At 49.7% G+C, this 16,639-nt stretch overlaps 4 protein-coding genes across 4 annotated transcripts; 3 read left to right on the top strand and 1 right to left on the bottom strand.

The window, feature by feature from the left end:
* Window positions 1-1,470: 1,470 nt before the first annotated feature.
* Window positions 1,471-5,540, top strand: ASPVEDRAFT_889843 (uncharacterized protein; the record flags this gene model as incomplete). The annotated part of the gene is made up of 3 exons (XM_040818470.1): window positions 1,471-2,212; window positions 2,269-4,910; window positions 4,964-5,540. 3 exons carry the CDS (start codon window positions 1,471-1,473, stop codon window positions 5,225-5,227), a joined length of 3,648 nt encoding a protein of 1,215 aa, XP_040669006.1. The 3' UTR covers window positions 5,228-5,540.
* Window positions 5,541-6,629: 1,089 nt separating this feature from the next.
* On the top strand, window positions 6,630-8,438 carry ASPVEDRAFT_72968 (uncharacterized protein; the record flags this gene model as incomplete). The annotated part of the gene is made up of 4 exons (XM_040816181.1): window positions 6,630-6,749; window positions 7,059-7,496; window positions 7,589-7,871; window positions 7,921-8,438. The coding sequence occupies exons 1-4, from the start codon at window positions 6,717-6,719 to the stop codon at window positions 8,436-8,438; spliced, it is 1,272 nt and encodes a 423-aa protein (XP_040669007.1). The 5' UTR covers window positions 6,630-6,716.
* A 114-nt stretch (window positions 8,439-8,552) lies between these two features.
* On the bottom strand, window positions 8,553-10,509 carry ASPVEDRAFT_720591 (DHHC family palmitoyltransferase). Its single transcript, XM_040816152.1, has 5 exons — window positions 10,282-10,509; window positions 9,731-10,229; window positions 9,557-9,680; window positions 9,461-9,501; window positions 8,553-9,399 (listed from the first exon to the last, which is right to left on the bottom strand). Exons 1-5 carry the CDS (start codon window positions 10,391-10,393, stop codon window positions 8,667-8,669), a joined length of 1,509 nt encoding a protein of 502 aa, XP_040669008.1. The 5' UTR covers window positions 10,394-10,509; the 3' UTR covers window positions 8,553-8,666.
* Window positions 10,510-12,424: 1,915 nt separating this feature from the next.
* Window positions 12,425-12,700, top strand: ASPVEDRAFT_134596 (uncharacterized protein; the record flags this gene model as incomplete). Its single annotated transcript, XM_040807149.1, has 1 exon — window positions 12,425-12,700. One exon carries the CDS (start codon window positions 12,425-12,427, stop codon window positions 12,698-12,700), a length of 276 nt encoding a protein of 91 aa, XP_040669009.1.
* Window positions 12,701-16,639: the final 3,939 nt, after the last annotated feature.

A 16,639-nucleotide genomic window follows, 5' to 3' on the forward strand; every position in this document is an offset into this window, starting at 1 on the left:
TTGACGGAATTGTTAGCCAGGGATCAGCACATATGCAAATAGAGGCATAGATTCTTACATATATTAGATCTGCCTGGTATCGGGTGTGCAGATTATGTACTACCGAGGCTTCGTTCAGGTGTGTAAGCTCAGCCATATCATCCGCTTTATCAAACTTCGCAGGATTGACCCGGTCAACATGGTCAATGTCCACCTCCCGTTGCTTTTAAGAAATATAAGCATATATATAGCCACAGGGGTGGACTGACATACCTGTCCATCGTCTGTTTGTACTAGCAACCGGCCCCCATTCTGCTCCTCTAGTACAAGCCCTTTGACGAAGGCCTTTTCGGGATCACGTAACCAGACGTATTTATTCCCCGAGAAGTCATTGTCACCTTCTTGTCCTCGAATTTGGTCCGCACCTCGACGTACATCCTCCGTTTTGATGAATTCCGGTGCAAATGTACCAGACGCCACGTCATTTCTCAGAGAGTTCGACCTTTCCCTGTTCGCATTCCGGGCGAAAGGCGCGAGAGAGGAGTGGGAGATAGAGGACGAGTTTCGAGCATGACCTTTAGGTTCTTCAAATTTCCCCGCAGAGGCGAGGACGGCTGACTTTGGACGCGCCTTGGTCTGTGGACTTGAGGATGGCGACGGCGAGGGAGATGCACGACCGAAGGGATTGGCACGCTTCGGCGAGCCATTAATCTGAGAGGGGAGCATTATTGCGGTGCGTATTGTGGATAGATCATTGTCCGGATTTTTTTAAAAGAAAGATCGAAAAGAAGACAGCGAAGAAGGGTGAAGTGAAAGCTCAGCTGAAAGAGCGATGGAGTCGCTCAGCGCAGCATCCAAATCACGAAATGCACAAAATGCAGGATGTCAGAATGTTGACAAAAGATGGGGTTCAAGGCCGGGAACTGACGCAGGTGCACTAAGTTACTCACGCATCAAGGCGTCAAGTCGATCATCGCTTGATCCTAGCAACCTGGTTCATCAAGCAGTGGCCTCCCCCACCGTTGGCCGGGTTGTTTGTTTACATCCGTCATGGGGTTTGGTTCCTCAGGCACCAATAGCTCGACGATCACACTAGTCCCGATCGGAGATTAACATGTCACGTGCTGATCCGCGGCACGAAACTTGCGCTTTTTTGAATCTTTCAGTTTATGCTGCGTCCGGCCCTCTCCGTCATCTCCTCACCCCTGGCATCTGCGCTCGTTTAACCATTCTTTGTATTCACTTCAGTTTTATGTCTATATTGACGACCGAGCCTCCTTTAATTTCTACCCGGCTAGTTGGAATGCAAGTAGTGGCTGCAGGATCTTTAGATGCCCTGGTTTGTCGGTGACGCGCCGTGTCCCAGAACATTTTTTGAGAGTAATGTGCTATGTCTAAAGACGCTCGACGTTTGGCCGATTCAGTAAAAAGATACCACATCGAGCGCAAATAAGACCCGTATCGAAACTCCAACACGCGCAACCATTAGCGATGTCGAATCACCCGATCCGTTCAGCTCCCCCGTACTGGGGTCCTCCCAACTATACACAGCCATGGATGACACCTCAACCGCCTTCATCGGGCCCGATACCTCAACCTCAACCTTTCAACCCCGACCCTTCTTCGGCTCCAAAACAATACCACAACCTCGAAAGTTTTTACGGAAATGCGAACCTTCCAGGTTTGGGAGGCGCGGCTGCGACAGGCTCCTTCCCGCCTCCCCCGTTTGCTTTCCCAGGATCCTTCCCCCCCGCGCCGGCCCCTTCTCACATATCGATGCCACATATGGGATATCCTTTGATGTCCGAGCAATTACTTACGCATTCCTATCTGCCTCAGCCTCAACCACAGCCATCAACGAACAACATCGTACATCCTTCACAGTCGAATGTGACAGATTCGCAGCCGATGGTGGTTACAAGCTCAAGGCAGGATTTGGAGCGAGAGGAAGGTGAATTAACTGATTTTGAGGGTACTACGGGAATAGAGAACCGTGGCTCTCGACACCCCAAGGGGAAAACTGGTGGAAACTGGCAATACCACGGGGCAGGTAATGGAAGAGATCACGGGTTGCAGGCAGAAAAAACTCAGTTGGTAAATACGAACGGGCTCCACCCCAACCATGACGACTGTTCTGCCATAGCCGCGGAGACTCGCCACCAGTCGCTATCTGAAATTGAGGAAGGCGAGGCATCACCCGAGCCTCGCGCATCTAGTAGAGATAGCGGATCCCGTATAGACAAACTTACCCTTGTTATATTTACACACAGGATGCTAACATTTCTCAAGCTTACAACCCCCCCATGCCAACAGAGGCCATGTCACCTCCCATGCCAAAGTCGTTACTTGAACCCGCGAAGATCACTAGTGAAGGCATGGTCGCTTTAGACTCACTCCTTCCCTCCTCCGTCGACCAACATTCGTCCTCTAGTTATGGCGTTTCACTTGCCCAGCTTCGGGTACAAGCGCAAGGCGCTCTGCTTAGCTTGGCACCACACAGTATTCGTTATAGTGAGCTTGTTGGAGAAGGCATCAATCCCACGATACTTAAACAGCTGTATGAAGAAGTTGGCATCAAAGTTCCAACCACACCCCTTGCGAATCTTGACCCCATGGCTGGCTCCAGTGACGATCTTCAACCAGGGGCTAGCACGTCAGTCATGAACGAGAAAGAAAATCAAGCTACACAACAGCTCGAAGCTCAACATGATGCTACGCCAAAGCTTACATCCATTGAGGCCAGACCCACACTTCAATCTAATCAGCCCAATACAGCCAAACCTATGGAACGGAAAGACATGATCGCGCGAATGCTCGCTGCCAAAGCCGCTAAGAGCTCATCAGTCCCTGCACCAACTCAACCGGATGCTGAAATTACGGTTTCATCGCCCCAAACCCTGCCTTCTGCACTTGATAAATCTACAACAACTACACCTTCACGAGATACGTCCGTGAATGAAAAAGAAATACGCGTCAAGGAAAAGAACAAGGCGCAAACTGAGCTTGCGAGGCAACGCATTGAACAACTGAAGAAGCAAGGACTCATGAGGAATCTGCAAAAGCCATCATTTGATAGCCTTACTCCAGAAAAAGAACTGCATAATTTTGTCCAGGAGGCACCACAAGCCCAGGCGTCCTCGACTGTTCAACACCCGTTACCAGAACGCCCACCCGTTCCTGAGTCTGCTTCTCTTGATCAAATTCCTGGCCTGTTTATGGCAGAGAAGGTGCCGGAAGCGATAAACGGCGCACATGTTACCCCTATTCAAGACCCAATACCCGAATCGGTGCCTCACCCTCGCTCTAGCCAACGCAAACGTCCTCGTGCCTCGGATTTTGACGAACCAATCCCCCTACCTAAAAGAGCCTTCAGCAACGGCACCAGCCATGACCAACCTGAGAGACTTGTTATCGATATAAGTGACGATGAATTCCATGGAGATGAGGACGATGCAAGCTTGCACGCTGAAACAACCTGTGCGGATCCTTCTGGCGTTTTGACTGCAGGAGGATTAGTCCCAGTAGACCCGCACCCGGCTGATGGCCTTCCCCGTCGGCCGGCGACTTCCCAGAGCCTGGGTCTTTCTACGTCTACAACCCCGAATAACCCTAAAAACAGCGAACAGGAAGACTTGAGGAAAAAGGATCTCGAGATTCGGGCTATGCACCGAAGAATTGCTGAACTCGAGCAACGTAAAAAGGCAAAGTTAGCAAGCCGTACTCAGTCCCCTCGTGCTTCAGACCTATCCCCTCCCGAACTCGTTAATATTCCCGAAATCTCTATTCCATCCCTGTCCAATATCGGTGACAAGGATGTGGACGAAATTCTAGGGCCAATGGATGCTGATGGGCTAAGGAAAATGAAGTCCAAAATATTACGAATTCAGGAGATCGAAGCTGGTGTCCCTTCTCTGGACGCGGAAATCCACAAATCCGAAATGAGACTTGCTGACACGAGGTGCGAAGAAGAGAGGCTATCGTCGGAGCTAGCAAAGGGCAAAGAAGGCCGACAACAACTTCTACAAGAGCTCAACACCCTGAAGCTAGAGGTTTCTGGGTTGTCGCTTGATCGTGTAAATGTCGCATTGATTGACATGGAAGCAAAGGAGAAAATGCCCGTCGACGTTGTTCAAGGTATGCTTCGAAGATTATCGATCCCAGGATCTCAACGCCCAGACACAACAACTTACAAGCACTACGCTATAGCCCAGGGCTATGAGAACAAGATCTTAGAAGAAGACACCTCAGCAGTCCCGGAAGTGTCCGAAGCAGATGAGCAGGCTCAAGAAGATACTGCTTTGACGCAAAACGCCACTCCTCCAACTTCGGACTCCCCGGCCGCTGATCATGTTCCGAATGTTCCTGATGTTGATATACCCGTTCCGGAAGCGCCCGCAGCAGAGCCATCAGATACGTCGATGTCGGAAGACTCCAGCTCTTCAATGGATGAGTCTACAGACGATTCAACCAGCGACTCCGATTCGTTGAATGAGGAGATGCATGACGCACCGGATCCTAACATTAATTCAACTGCGCCCATGGAAGAAATAGTACCAGCTCCCCGAGGCATTCCGAATGGACCGGAAAGACCACAGCCAGAGGATACGCTGTTCACAGATAAAGCCCCCAATACCCCTACCCAAACCGACATGTTGTCTAGCGCTGTTGTTGCAAAGTCGGAAAACCTCGATTCACGAGAATCTCCCGCCTCGGAAGCATATGAGCCGCCAGAACCCGAAGAATCTGGTAGTGCTTCGGATACCAGTTACTCCCCTGCTCCTAGTCCTGACTTCCCCAGCCCTGCCACAAATATGGAAATTTCGGGGTCCTCAGAAGAACAATCTCAAGTCGCTGGTGAGCCGCTAACTGAAAAAGTCCAGGAACTGGATTTTCAGCAACCAAGTCAATATCCCCAGATTGGCCTTCTGGATGTGCGATAAACCTCAGTTCCTATTCGAGATTTCGGCGCTAACGTGTCGCACAGAACACGCGACGCCCTGAAGACTCACAACGTAAATTCTCACCTTATACTAGTCCCCTCAGGCTGTTCAAGGCCTATCGATACCATTCAGATTACAACGACAAGGTGTCCGGCGGCTATCGCTCCCTAACCTATAGCCATAATATTGACCCCTTGAAACATTTTTGTCCCTTTGAGACTTCAGGCGGTGTCTGCAATGACCGTTCCTGTGAATACCAACATTTCCGGGACATGGCTCTCAGCGGTGCGTCGACGCTTGAACAATAATTTGCACAACATCCCCCGTCTAGCTGGACATAAATTTCACATCTCATTCTTCACTGCCCGTGCTCCCCTTGGCCCCGCTACAGTGTCTTCTTCTCGTTTCATGTGCTACTGAACTTGTTTACCATTTGACCGTGAAAATATTCTTTTCTTGCCCGCGCGGATGCTGACGCACAGAACCATTAACCTCGGCAGATGACAAAATTCTCGTCCAAATGGGCTCTCTACGGGAGGGCAAAACACCGGAAGAGTGTGATAGTTATGTTGCTGGATTAAAAGAAACTATCAACGACATGCGGCGCGACAAGGTGAAGGACATGAATACTGTGGCCACAGAGATTGCAGCATATCGTAGACGCTTTCTCCAAGATCCTACTCGGGTCTTAGCGCTGTAACAACAACAGATTTTGGCCCAGCAAACGATTTACCTAATTGAGGAAGTTCCTCAATATCCACCAAGGTGAGCTGCAGCCTCGGCATCGCCAGAAACTTGTCTATTTAAGACATGAGTCTGGTCCTCGCCATGTTTCCTCGATTCGAGGCGAACCGCCCATACACTCAGAAGCCAACTCGACATTTCACCCTGATGCTGGGCTTGGTCTCTCCTTTCCCCCCTTTCCCTTGCCTTTTCTTATCGGTCATTTATCACGGTTTAGCATACATGCGAGCGTGGAGTTGGAAAAGATCCAGGTCTTTTTTCTTTTTTTCCTACCTTTTCCCTTCGTTTCCCCCTTCCCATTCTGGGACGTAGGCGATTCACCCGCCTTGACAGCAGGACAGACCGCGACACGGAAGAAAAAGAAAAACAGAAAGAAAAGAAAGAAAGAAGAGAACAACTTCATCTGTTGCGCGAGGTCTTTTTCAAGGCTGGGTTGAGCAGCATTTATCTGCAGTTTTCGTTCCCAAATACTGAGTAATGGGATTGTACAGCAAGTGGCTTTCGGCATACACGGGATATACACATACTTAGTTTTTAGTAATTAATTACACGTGATTTTCAATCCAATATCTCATTTAGTCGTTGTATCAAGCCGAACAATCAACCAGGAGTCTTAGGTCCTTAGGGCTTCGAGTAGGCAGTGCGTCAGCCCAAGGCGCGGACCGGGCACTGAGGGTCATCTGCATACGCACATACCAGGACTACGAAGTGAGGCGTGAGGCATGAGGTATTTAGCCTTGTGGAGCTTGACTCAGTCCAATATGCAAGGTATACATGTACTCCGGGCCGGGCAATCATCCATATGGCATGAGCATTGCCCTCGGAAAGGCCACGCGGGGGGCCAGTGGCAGTGCGTGCCCAAGCCACGGCCCCGGGCTAGGGCTTAGACGGAGCATGAGAGCACCACTAACTTCTTACTCGGGCGAAGGACTGTCTGGACTTGAATGGATCCGACTGCCCGCTGCTATTAGTATCGGAGATATAATTGCGAATGGAAGTTACTCCGTAATTCAGGCGAAGGCGCTAAATCAACTCCAGCTAGGCTAGAGAGGAATGGAGGCGATGGTCCGTGACAACATTTTCCAGGTACTGCCAGTACGATAGACGGGACTTCAATTACCAGTCCAACGGTCTACCTACTAAGTAACGTCAAAAAATTGGGAATCATGCAGTATTTTTTTTTGTAGGAATAGAAAAGGAAGACTTCGTAGATGATTCTTAATAGAATATGATCATTAAACGCTTTCACTAGTTAACGAATGCTTGCTTGGTAATGGATGGTTGTTGATGAAGAGTTCTCATTAAATAGGTAAAAACTCCAAGATAACTTAACCCTACGCGATATGTGACTAAGCACCTTGTTACGGGCTCGGTATGATGTTGTCGGCATCATAGTTCAACCTGGCAAAGACCAACTCACTTTACCCTAACAACGCCGCACGATTCTTCCTCGCTCTCATGCCTTGTTATCGAGATACTACTATTACTCGCGATGGCTTTCAGTCCAGCTACGGCAGGTTCTTCACAGACAACGGTCGGGTCGAGCGAGTCGACGGCGCCTCTCTGCGGCGAATGTTCCTACCCAAGATCACACCTGAAGGAAATGAGCAGCTGAGAGATTGTCGAAACTTTGTTCGCGACCAATTACAGCATTATGGGGTGTCCTTTGATGAAAGCCAGTTCTCTGGTAACGGAATGATGCTGTTGAAACGGTGCCTGGAGGCGGGGAAATGTGACACCGTTCCCGTGCATATTCTATCGCTGCAAGAGCAGATGCACCGCGAGTGGATCGAGACGCAGGACAGGGAGTATATTGCTGATTATGTGGACTGGGTAATGGATGCATACTTCTTGCGAGCGGGCGACAGACAACCAGACCGCACGAAAACAATCACCGTCATTGCCATGCCGTATCATCTACACAGTGCATATCGAATTGGACAGATGCAAGAAGCCGCGAAAAGGTTTCCGGTCTACATCAAGAAACGGCTCGGGGCTGTATAATACAAACTGTTTTCATGGGCTGGGACAGTGCTGCAGTGAAGAAAGCGGCTAGCGGTCATGCTGCTAAGGGAAAGAAGGAATTTGAGGCACCAAAGAAAAAACTTAAGGAAGAAGAGGACAAACTAGCCGCTGAGAAAACAGAGAAGCACAACGAGTACCTCAAATCCTTAAAGAAGAAGAAAACGAACCCGTCTCCCATTGGGGGTTTACATTGTCGATTGCGAAGACGTCGAAAAAAACTGGCCGGATTTAGCAGATGAGCTAAATTTAGACATACATGCCACCGACGAGCCTGGAAATTTCCAGGCTTGTTTTGATTTCGGGGTTATTGAGGGCGTTATGCTTATCGGGACTGATATCGCAGCACTGAAGCAGTACGGTGCTCAGGCGGACCGCGAAGCCGAAGGCGATTCAGAGGAAGAGGACGGTGGAACACCACAGATAGGGACCAAGAGAAAAGCACTCTCTCCTAACAAGGATCGCGGACGGCCAAAGAAGGCCCAGGCAGGGACACCCCAGACGTATCAGCTGAGATCAAGACACCGTGAACAAGGCGAGGGCGTGATTGACCCTGACCCGGCTGCTGGCATTATCAAATTCAAAGATAAGCACCTCGCTGAATTTGTGGGTAGGGCAGATCTTTCCGACGTTGGAAGTGGAGTCTCTTTCACTGCACGAAAGATTACTGATGAGCCATGTCCGCGTCGGAGGGAATGGGCCGATTACTCGGAGGAACAATACGAGAGAGAACTAGTGGGCAGATGGCACTAAGTGGTAATCTGCACTTGGTACACAACATCGTTTCCATAGTTTTATGTGCTTAGTTGATTAATATACTAAGTCAATTCTTCCAAACAACCAAGAAATAAGTGGCGGCATCGCATTATCAATACCAACACTCTATCCATAAAGACGGCCGTCCAGCAATAATGATTAAATAAATATACAAAAAAAGGAGTTCTGAAAGGTCTATGAACCAATAAAGGCTAGATGAAGCGGTCATTCCGGTCGTTTATGCTGATGATGATGATGGTGGTGCTTTCCTCGTCTTCGTTTGTGTTTTGGGTGGCCATCTGTTGGTGCTGGCTCATTATTATTATTATTACTATCATGAACTTCCGCAGCAGGCGCAAGTTCCAGTCCAGCCTCCCTCCTCAGTCGGGACACTACGGGCCCCATAGCGAATTCGCTTTCTAAACTGCTGTGGTCTGTGCATGGGCTGCGCTTCAGAGGGAGAAGCCAGTCATCGATGGAGTAACCGAGCACTTGTTGGAGGTTCTTGAGGGGGTTGTCGAGATCGAAGGGATTCTCCCCGGGCAGGGTTTGGAGGATGGCGAAGACGTGCTGCTCAGCGCCTGTTGGAGGTTGTGAGGGCTGAGGCGGGTAGCCGCCTCCAGCCCCGGGGTAAGTTGACATGGGAGGTTGAGTACCGCTTCCAATTCCGGGGTGAGGCGGCATGGGAGGCTGTGGAGGAGGTTGGTAGCTGTTTCTAGCTCCAGGGTAAGGCTGCATAGGCATAGGGGGCGGTGGAGGAGGCATGGGCGGTAGTGGGTAGGTTATAGTGTGAAAAGTTGGAGCCCATCGTGATGAGAGCACATGGTTCGGTACCCGGATAGCCAAGGTCCATACTGCGGAGCGCCGGTTGAGGTTCTCGATTGTTGTGAGATTGGAGGCAGCCAATTGCATAGAACTCATAGTCATTCCAAAAGTAAATAAGCCAAAGAAGCCGCTCCTGTGGACAGTTAGTACCAAGCTGCAATAACGATACGATGAAATAATCTGGATTTACTTACAATCCAATGCCGATAACCCAATGGGGGTTGACATCGCCGGTCTTCAAAGGGGTCAGCCCGGGTTCATTTAAAGTAAAGAAGAGGATAGTAACCCACATCCTTTTTCAACTCTGCGGTGAAAATCGCACATACTATCATGATAAAGGAGCAAAATACTGCTGTATAAAAAACGAACTGGATGAAGAACTTGAACGAGGTCTCCGACACCACGCCTCCAACCCTTGAAGCTTGTCAGACACGCCGGGAACGAAAGACTTTTCGGAAACTCACCAGGGACAAAAATGGTCCATCTTCTGAACACAATGGTCCACCTCTCGACAATGGTGTGTTCTATCGGGTTTATAATGGCAGCATTTCGAGCAGTACCTGGGCCTCCCATCTGGCTGGCACACAAAGACGTCTTTCTTATAAAAGCTCTCCAACCCAGCTGTGTCCCACGGGAGCATCATCGGCCCCGCATTATAATCGAGCGCTCTTTCAACATCTTCCTCGGGCTTATCCGATATTTCGGTCGGTTTCGATTTCCGATGCGATTTTCTCTTCCTCCGAGGACGGTCCTGCGAATGCCGAGATGATGCATGGGCAGGTTCTTTCTCTAGATCTGAGGGTCGAGGTAGGAGATCTGGGTTCCACACCACGCTGTACAATAATCGGAAGTAGGTGATTAAGAGGATTAACAACAGGACATAGAATACTGCGATTATCGCCGCGCCAGCGCCAACGCGGCTTGGGCGGTCATACTTCGGGAGCGGATGAATCAAATAGTCAACTGTCAGGAGTTAGCAAAGTATGTTCAGCAGAAACAACAAAAAGAAACTCACTGCACAGTGGCTTAGTAACCGCGTAGCAAGCATATATGATGACGCCGAAAAGGACCACCGGAATGACTCGGGCAACGGCGAGAGTAATGCGCGGGTCCGGTTGCCTGGCCATTTCACGTTGACTGGCGGAGGCCGAGGGAGGAAGTGACTCCGCGGAGAGGGATCATAAAAGACGAAAAACCGTATCATAAAACTCCATACGCATGCATAGTTGATTTGCAATAGGGCTTATTTACAGAGGAAGTAAAGGAGTCAATGTGAGGCAAGGATTGTCGCTGACGTCGAAGTCGCATTCTTGCGATAATTGCAACGTGACACAAGGCAAACAGTGCAAACCTGCACGTGATGATAACGATAAGCGGCATTTGTGGTCCACCAAAGGTTCTCCCGTCAGTTCCAACGGCTGCTCCTTGCTTTCCCCAGAGACAGAGTCAATGGGGGCAGTCGAATGTCTCAACGTCGCAGCCTGGGAACCACGGCAGCTCCAAGATAGACCATGACGATGCTGTCACCGAATGCGGATCTCCTGATCAAGGGATTGCGAGAAACCGCGATGCCTGGAAAACGGGACTCGGGCCTCCCCGTGTGGAGTCGAGTACCTCTCCCGAGCCCAGATTCCGCCCTCCTCCATGATGTCTTCCCCGTTCACTTCAACTGGCTACGCTGTCTACTTCGGAAATAGGCACGAATGTTTCTGCCTTTCAATCCGTTACAATCCGTTAAATTCTTTCAACCCGGGTAAACCACGAGCAACGGAAGAAACAGCATCACGGGGTTCGCGAGCAGCCCGCAAGGTGACAGGGCGAACTTGGGCGTAAGGGCGCGGGCGTTCCGCAGACTTGGATAGAGCCGAAGGGGGCTTGTGCTGGAAGTGAAGCGACAAGCGCAGAGCCCGGGCAATAGAGTAATAAGGGCGTCGGTTATTGTCAAAGGCTCTGAGGAGGTGGTTGAATTACGTAGACGCGGGCGCAATAAGGTGAACGAACAGGCCACTGCAGCGTTCCGAGATGTTGGTAGTTGGGAACCAAGCACCTGCAGTCCTAGGGCCAACAATGCTGCAATGGTGATCGCGGACACCGCCTTTCATGTAACAATCTGCAAGATAGAATAAAAAAAAATTGTAAAAAGGAAAAAAAGAGCCCTAACGATTTTTTTCAGGTAATTTTCCATCTTGATTTCGAGCAGATGGCCCAGGCAGCAAGAGTGGTGCCTGCTGAGCAGGTGACTTGGAATGCAGGCACCTTTTTCGAATCAGCACGCCCGGGAAAAAACGCAGCAGCTAGAGGAATTCAGCAAAATCGCAAATCAGAGCAATTCAGATTAAAGACTCCTTCTCCGCGGGCTCGGCCTTCAGCAACGCAGGGCAAACCGATGACCGAAGTGGAGCCAGAGCAATGTCGTCGAGGACGGTGCCTAGGATCCAAGGTTCACCAGGCTGCGCTCCTTAGGCAACATGGCCCCAGGAAGGCCACCCGCAACACGCGCAAAACAATGTACAAACACCAGAAAGCACATCGAAATAACTCCTGCTGAATGATTTCTCACTGTGACACGGTGCAGAGTACTCTTGAAACAAATGTTCTCAGCTCAAAGCCCCCAGACCCAGAGAAGCGGAGCCATTCCACACCGGGCAAAGCGGGCGTACTGCCCGGACTCTCGACAAAGCCTCGTTCTGCCTCGAAGGGGAGTGGCCCCCTCCTTCGAAATCTGACTCAAAATGCACGACTGTTAGAGGAATTAGTTTGAAGAATTGGAAGTCAATTCTCAATTGAGTCAAGCGTGCAGAAGCCCTGAGGCGCATCAGGCTTCTCAGCGATCCAGACTATAGATCGATGCTGTCAGGGCGATGCCTGGTAAAACCCACCCGACAGCATTGTGGCTCTGCCATAGCCCAGGGCTTGTAGTGGCCTGGAAATCTGCCTGGAGCTGTTCAGTGAATCATAGCTCCTTCTCCGTATACTCTGAAGTTTTTAAATGCCGTGCTCCCCCCTTCAGTTCTCATCATTCTCATCTTCATTCAACTCACATCTATACATCCACACCAGTCGTGACCCGTTTGTTATACAACAAGACTCCCTCTACCAGAAAGCTGTCTGCCTCCCCGAGTCAAATCTTAATATCAACTCTCAAGTATCATTCAACCATGCCCTCACCTTGCTATCCCTCGCAAGCCCTCGAGACCTACCAGCCTCTTCCTAGCTCGTGCGCTATGGACTCGTCGCCTATTGAACACCTTTCCCACTCTCAACAATTACTCAGTGGCCACAGACACGGCCATCTCCAACGACCAAATTACTACAGCAACGTGGCAATGTACGTGTGCTGCCAATGCCGCGATGGTCCAAAAGTGTGGGGAAACAACCCCGTTTGCGTTATATGCCACCATGTTGCCTGCGACGAATGTCAACTTGTCAAGTGAGTGACAAAGCCACATAATCAAAGTGAGTGTCTCAATAACGCTGGTATCTCTGAGGAGCCAATACTCACCTGTCTCATAGCGCATGTTACGACCTGCCTACGCAAACTTGATTGACGATCGGTTCTTGGATATTGGAGCAACATCAGCGCATGTATAATTCACAGTGGAACACGGCATTTCTTTTCTGGGGCGCTTCCTTAGACGGCGACAGAGGCATTTCGCATCTTGATTTGGGGTTATACATATATACTGGGTTATATACTTGTCTTTGTTTTTGTCTTTCCCCCCCCCTTCCCAGCGCGGTGGGCGGGCTCACTATGATTTCGCTGTTATGACCTGCAAGTCTTTTTTTGCTGCATTATCATTATTACTGAGGGATGGTTGGCGGCGTTTCTTGGGAGCTACTTTTTTTTTTTTTCTTTTTTTCACTCGCAGATAATTTCTTTTCTGTTGTTCTTTGAAAGCTTTCGGGATCTTCAAATCATAATCAACTATTTTTATCCGAAAAATGGAGCATCTAGACAGGAAGGGGGGGCCGTACGTAGATCCGTCATCACTTAGAGACGAATGCACGAATAACATCCAACAGAAAGCAGATGAGAAAATAATCTGCAACATCGCTTTCGACAATATTATTGAAACGCGACTGTTGAAACCGCCGAAATAGACAACTGGCAGCTGGCAACTTGACACGAACCGTGGTCCCTCCACTTCAGCCGCAAGTCTTGACTAACCAAGTCCAGTGGAGTGGATGCAGCGACCCCTGCCGGTGCCAGTGCCTCAGGCCGGGTTTCTGTGGGTTCTCAACTTCTCATCAACAGCCTCCTCCAAGTCCGGCCTCCAAACCTGCAAATAGCACAGGCTCAGCTTCCGCCTCTCGGCCTTGGGGTCGTAGCCGTTGATTTTCAGCGGTGCAGGACCCACGATGACCGTCGAGGCCAGTCGGTCTCTGGAGGGGCCGCCAGCCTTTGGGGCCGCCCTTCTTTCGGTTGAACACCGCCGCTTCCCAGTACATTTGGCCCCGGACGTATAGTGAAAGAGCGGTGTTTCGGCGTTCAAACCTTGAATCCGACCCTGCTTCAGGGCCTCAGCTCCGACATTCAGAATGCCATCATGCATTCCATATTATTATTATTATTATTATTATTATTATTATTATTTTTTTTCATTCCGAATCGCTTTCCCATCCTGGATCTGGATCTGGATCTTCCTCTGCGACGAATTGGACGCTGTTTTCGCACGAATGACACAGAGCTGCTGTCATGCATTGACTCATTCTTGTCTTGTCTTGACTTGCTGAGGGGCTGTGTTGGTGTCATCGGGATTCTGCTCTGTTTTGGAAAATGGACTTGTTACCGATTTTCCTGGGGTTGAAAATTCGCAACTGCTGGTTCTTTTTTCTTCTTTTTTTTTGCGAGTTGGAGAGACCGGTGTGTCGGGATGAAGCTATCCAGGCTGTGTCTCTGTTTCTGCGGGGAGAACAACCTGGTTGCGATCTACCTGGAATGTTGCCTGATTGGGTAAAGGGTCGTTGATCCATTTCTCTCACTTGTAGACTCACTCAAGCAGTGCTTCATTATACTTACTATCAATGTCTTGATCTATCTTTAATCTCGATCTAGATTTCGTATGCCCTCGTACATTTCGGTACTCCGTGTTCAGCTTCGTATTCTAGACAGCTTCTATAGTTGTCTGTCGCACAACACGAGTCTCTAAATTTAGGACACCACATCAACACCATCTATCTACTCCGTATATCTCTTGAATCTGAAAAAAAAAAAAAAAAAAAATTCATTGGGGCCGTGCTACATTCCTAAAATGTATCCATTTCAGCGAGTACGTTGTACTAACAACAATGCAGTGCCGAAGTCGAACATGCAATCCCATTCATAGGACCACGACTCAGCCCTGCCCGGTCTTGTGCTGCACCACCGCAACGCAAGGGCCCATTGTCGGACCGTTCATCATCGGACAATGTCTCAGTTTACCTCGCGTCGGCAGGACCAGCATCCAATTTAACAGAAATTGCATTATTGCAGCACAGGACAGTGCCACTTATCTAATTCCAACACGGGGAACCAAGCAACCAACATAGCCCTATACCAAGGTCCTGTAAATGCCACGGCCCTGTCAGATTCCAACGGCTTTTATCCCCGGTCTCGCTCTCGTTCGTCGGCTCAGCACACGGACCACTGCCACACAAACGCACGTATCCAAGATTGGGTCCCGCCCTGCCGTCAGGATCAGCGCATGCGCAAGGAGACTCGATGATTATGTTGGATGATCTGCTCCCAAGAGCCACATATAGAGCCGTGCACCGTGCGGTCCGTCGGCATCGCGACTGACAGCGGATGGCTGCATTACGGGCGATCATCTACTGCCAGGAGGATAGCTGTTGGTAAGCTCATGTCAGCGCCGGAATGTTGGGCTTATTCTGCGATATACCTCAAGGGTCATAGGATGGTTTATTGATGTAACCGCCGTCTGTGCAATCTAGAAACCACTTGCAGTATGCATAACATTGTTATATTTTTGGCATCGTTAACGAGAAACAGCTTTGTCTGTGTCCTACAGTGACATATCACGAGGTCTCTGTGCCATCGCTGGTTGGTAGGTGTAGGAGATGGTCTTCTGCATATCCATAATCACTCGAAACAAATCCATCGCAATAAGACATCAACTCGTGATGTCTGTTACAGCACCAAATACACGCAATGTCGGACTACCGAGGTAGTAAGTGTACCCATCCGCTGGTCCTCCTAACGCACAGCCCTTTTAAAAACTCAAGCAAGGAGATGTTTTCATGCACAAGTCGGTTTATTCAACCGTTGGATTAGTCACTAGCCCAGTTATAGTACCAGCTGAGGTGGCTGCACCCGGCTGGATGGGTCGACCAGGCTGAACCTACAGGGACCGAGCAATTTACCCAAAGAGGTAACCAGCTACCACCCCGGGCCTTATATTACCCATCGATATATGCCAGCTCTTTAAACACCAACGTCATTTCGAAGAAAATGCGATCGTCATCTATCTAGAGCCCAATCTGCCTCGATTTCTTTTCGTAGCGCCCTTCCTGCCTGGAATACGAGCTTGGATAGGTATCCGAGTGCCGGTATGCCTTGGGTATCCACCAACTCACGCCTGACATTTGGACGCCTTAAGCTCTCCCCTCTCCTCCTATGCGCAATCAAACTCTGGACCAATAAACTCCCTCATCAAGCTCAGCAGCTCCGTACCAGTCTAGACCGACTCAGCCACAGTCACAACACCCTTTTCCAAGCCCCCCTCGGCCTCACCTCTCCCCGCTAACGAAGTCAGCAGTGAGCACCTTGAACTGTCAATGTCAGTCCTTTGAGAGTTTCGGGGCGAAACCTATCCAATCGCACCAGACTCCGACACCGATTATCTACCTCGGTGTACTACAAGTTGGGAGGGAGTATCACGGGGATGATGTAAGACATTCGAATATTCACCCAAGAGCTGCGCCTGTATAGTGTGGCTGAGCAAGGTGTTTAGCCCTATTACCACGACGAGTACAAGTAACTCTTGGCTTGAAGCTAACGCAAGGAGGATCTAGGGAATGGAGAGGAATTTAATCGAGCCCCAACATTCCTGGAGACATTTATCCGCATCTTAGCCCGCATAAAATAATAATACCCAACGAAACGGGAAAAGGAGAATTAAAACCGTGTCCTGGCTCCTGACCTGTCCTGACCTTGGCGCAGTCAGACGCAGCTTAGCCTACTTAGCCTACTTAGCCTCCTTGTTAGCCTCACTTCGACGTAGTTCGACGTTCTACTTAAGGTTCTGGGCGGGTGATGGATGAACACTTCTTGCCCTCTTTTTCTCCACCGAGGGGTTTTTGGAAGGTTCTTTCCGCGTCATGTTTGGAGTGTTGTTGATGGCTGAGGGTGCCTTGCTACGAATGCATTCTTTGTT

This window comes from Aspergillus versicolor (assembly GCF_001890125.1).
Source record: "Aspergillus versicolor CBS 583.65 unplaced genomic scaffold ASPVEscaffold_6, whole genome shotgun sequence".
NCBI lineage: Eukaryota > Fungi > Ascomycota > Eurotiomycetes > Eurotiales > Aspergillaceae > Aspergillus > Aspergillus versicolor.

Bases quoted from the DNA above. Each gene is read 5' to 3' on its own strand.
- ASPVEDRAFT_720591 (XM_040816152.1), bottom strand. From the start codon at position 10,393: ATGGCCAGGCAACCGGACCCGCGCATTACTCTCGCCGTTGCCCGAGTC. The intron at 10,230-10,281 runs GTGAGTTTCTTT...AACTCCTGACAG, and splicing joins GGTTACTAAGCCACTGTGCA to TTGACTATTTGATTCATCCG. The intron at 9,502-9,556 runs GTGGGTTACTAT...ACCCCTTTGAAG, and splicing joins CCGCAGAGTTGAAAAAGGAT to ACCGGCGATGTCAACCCCCA.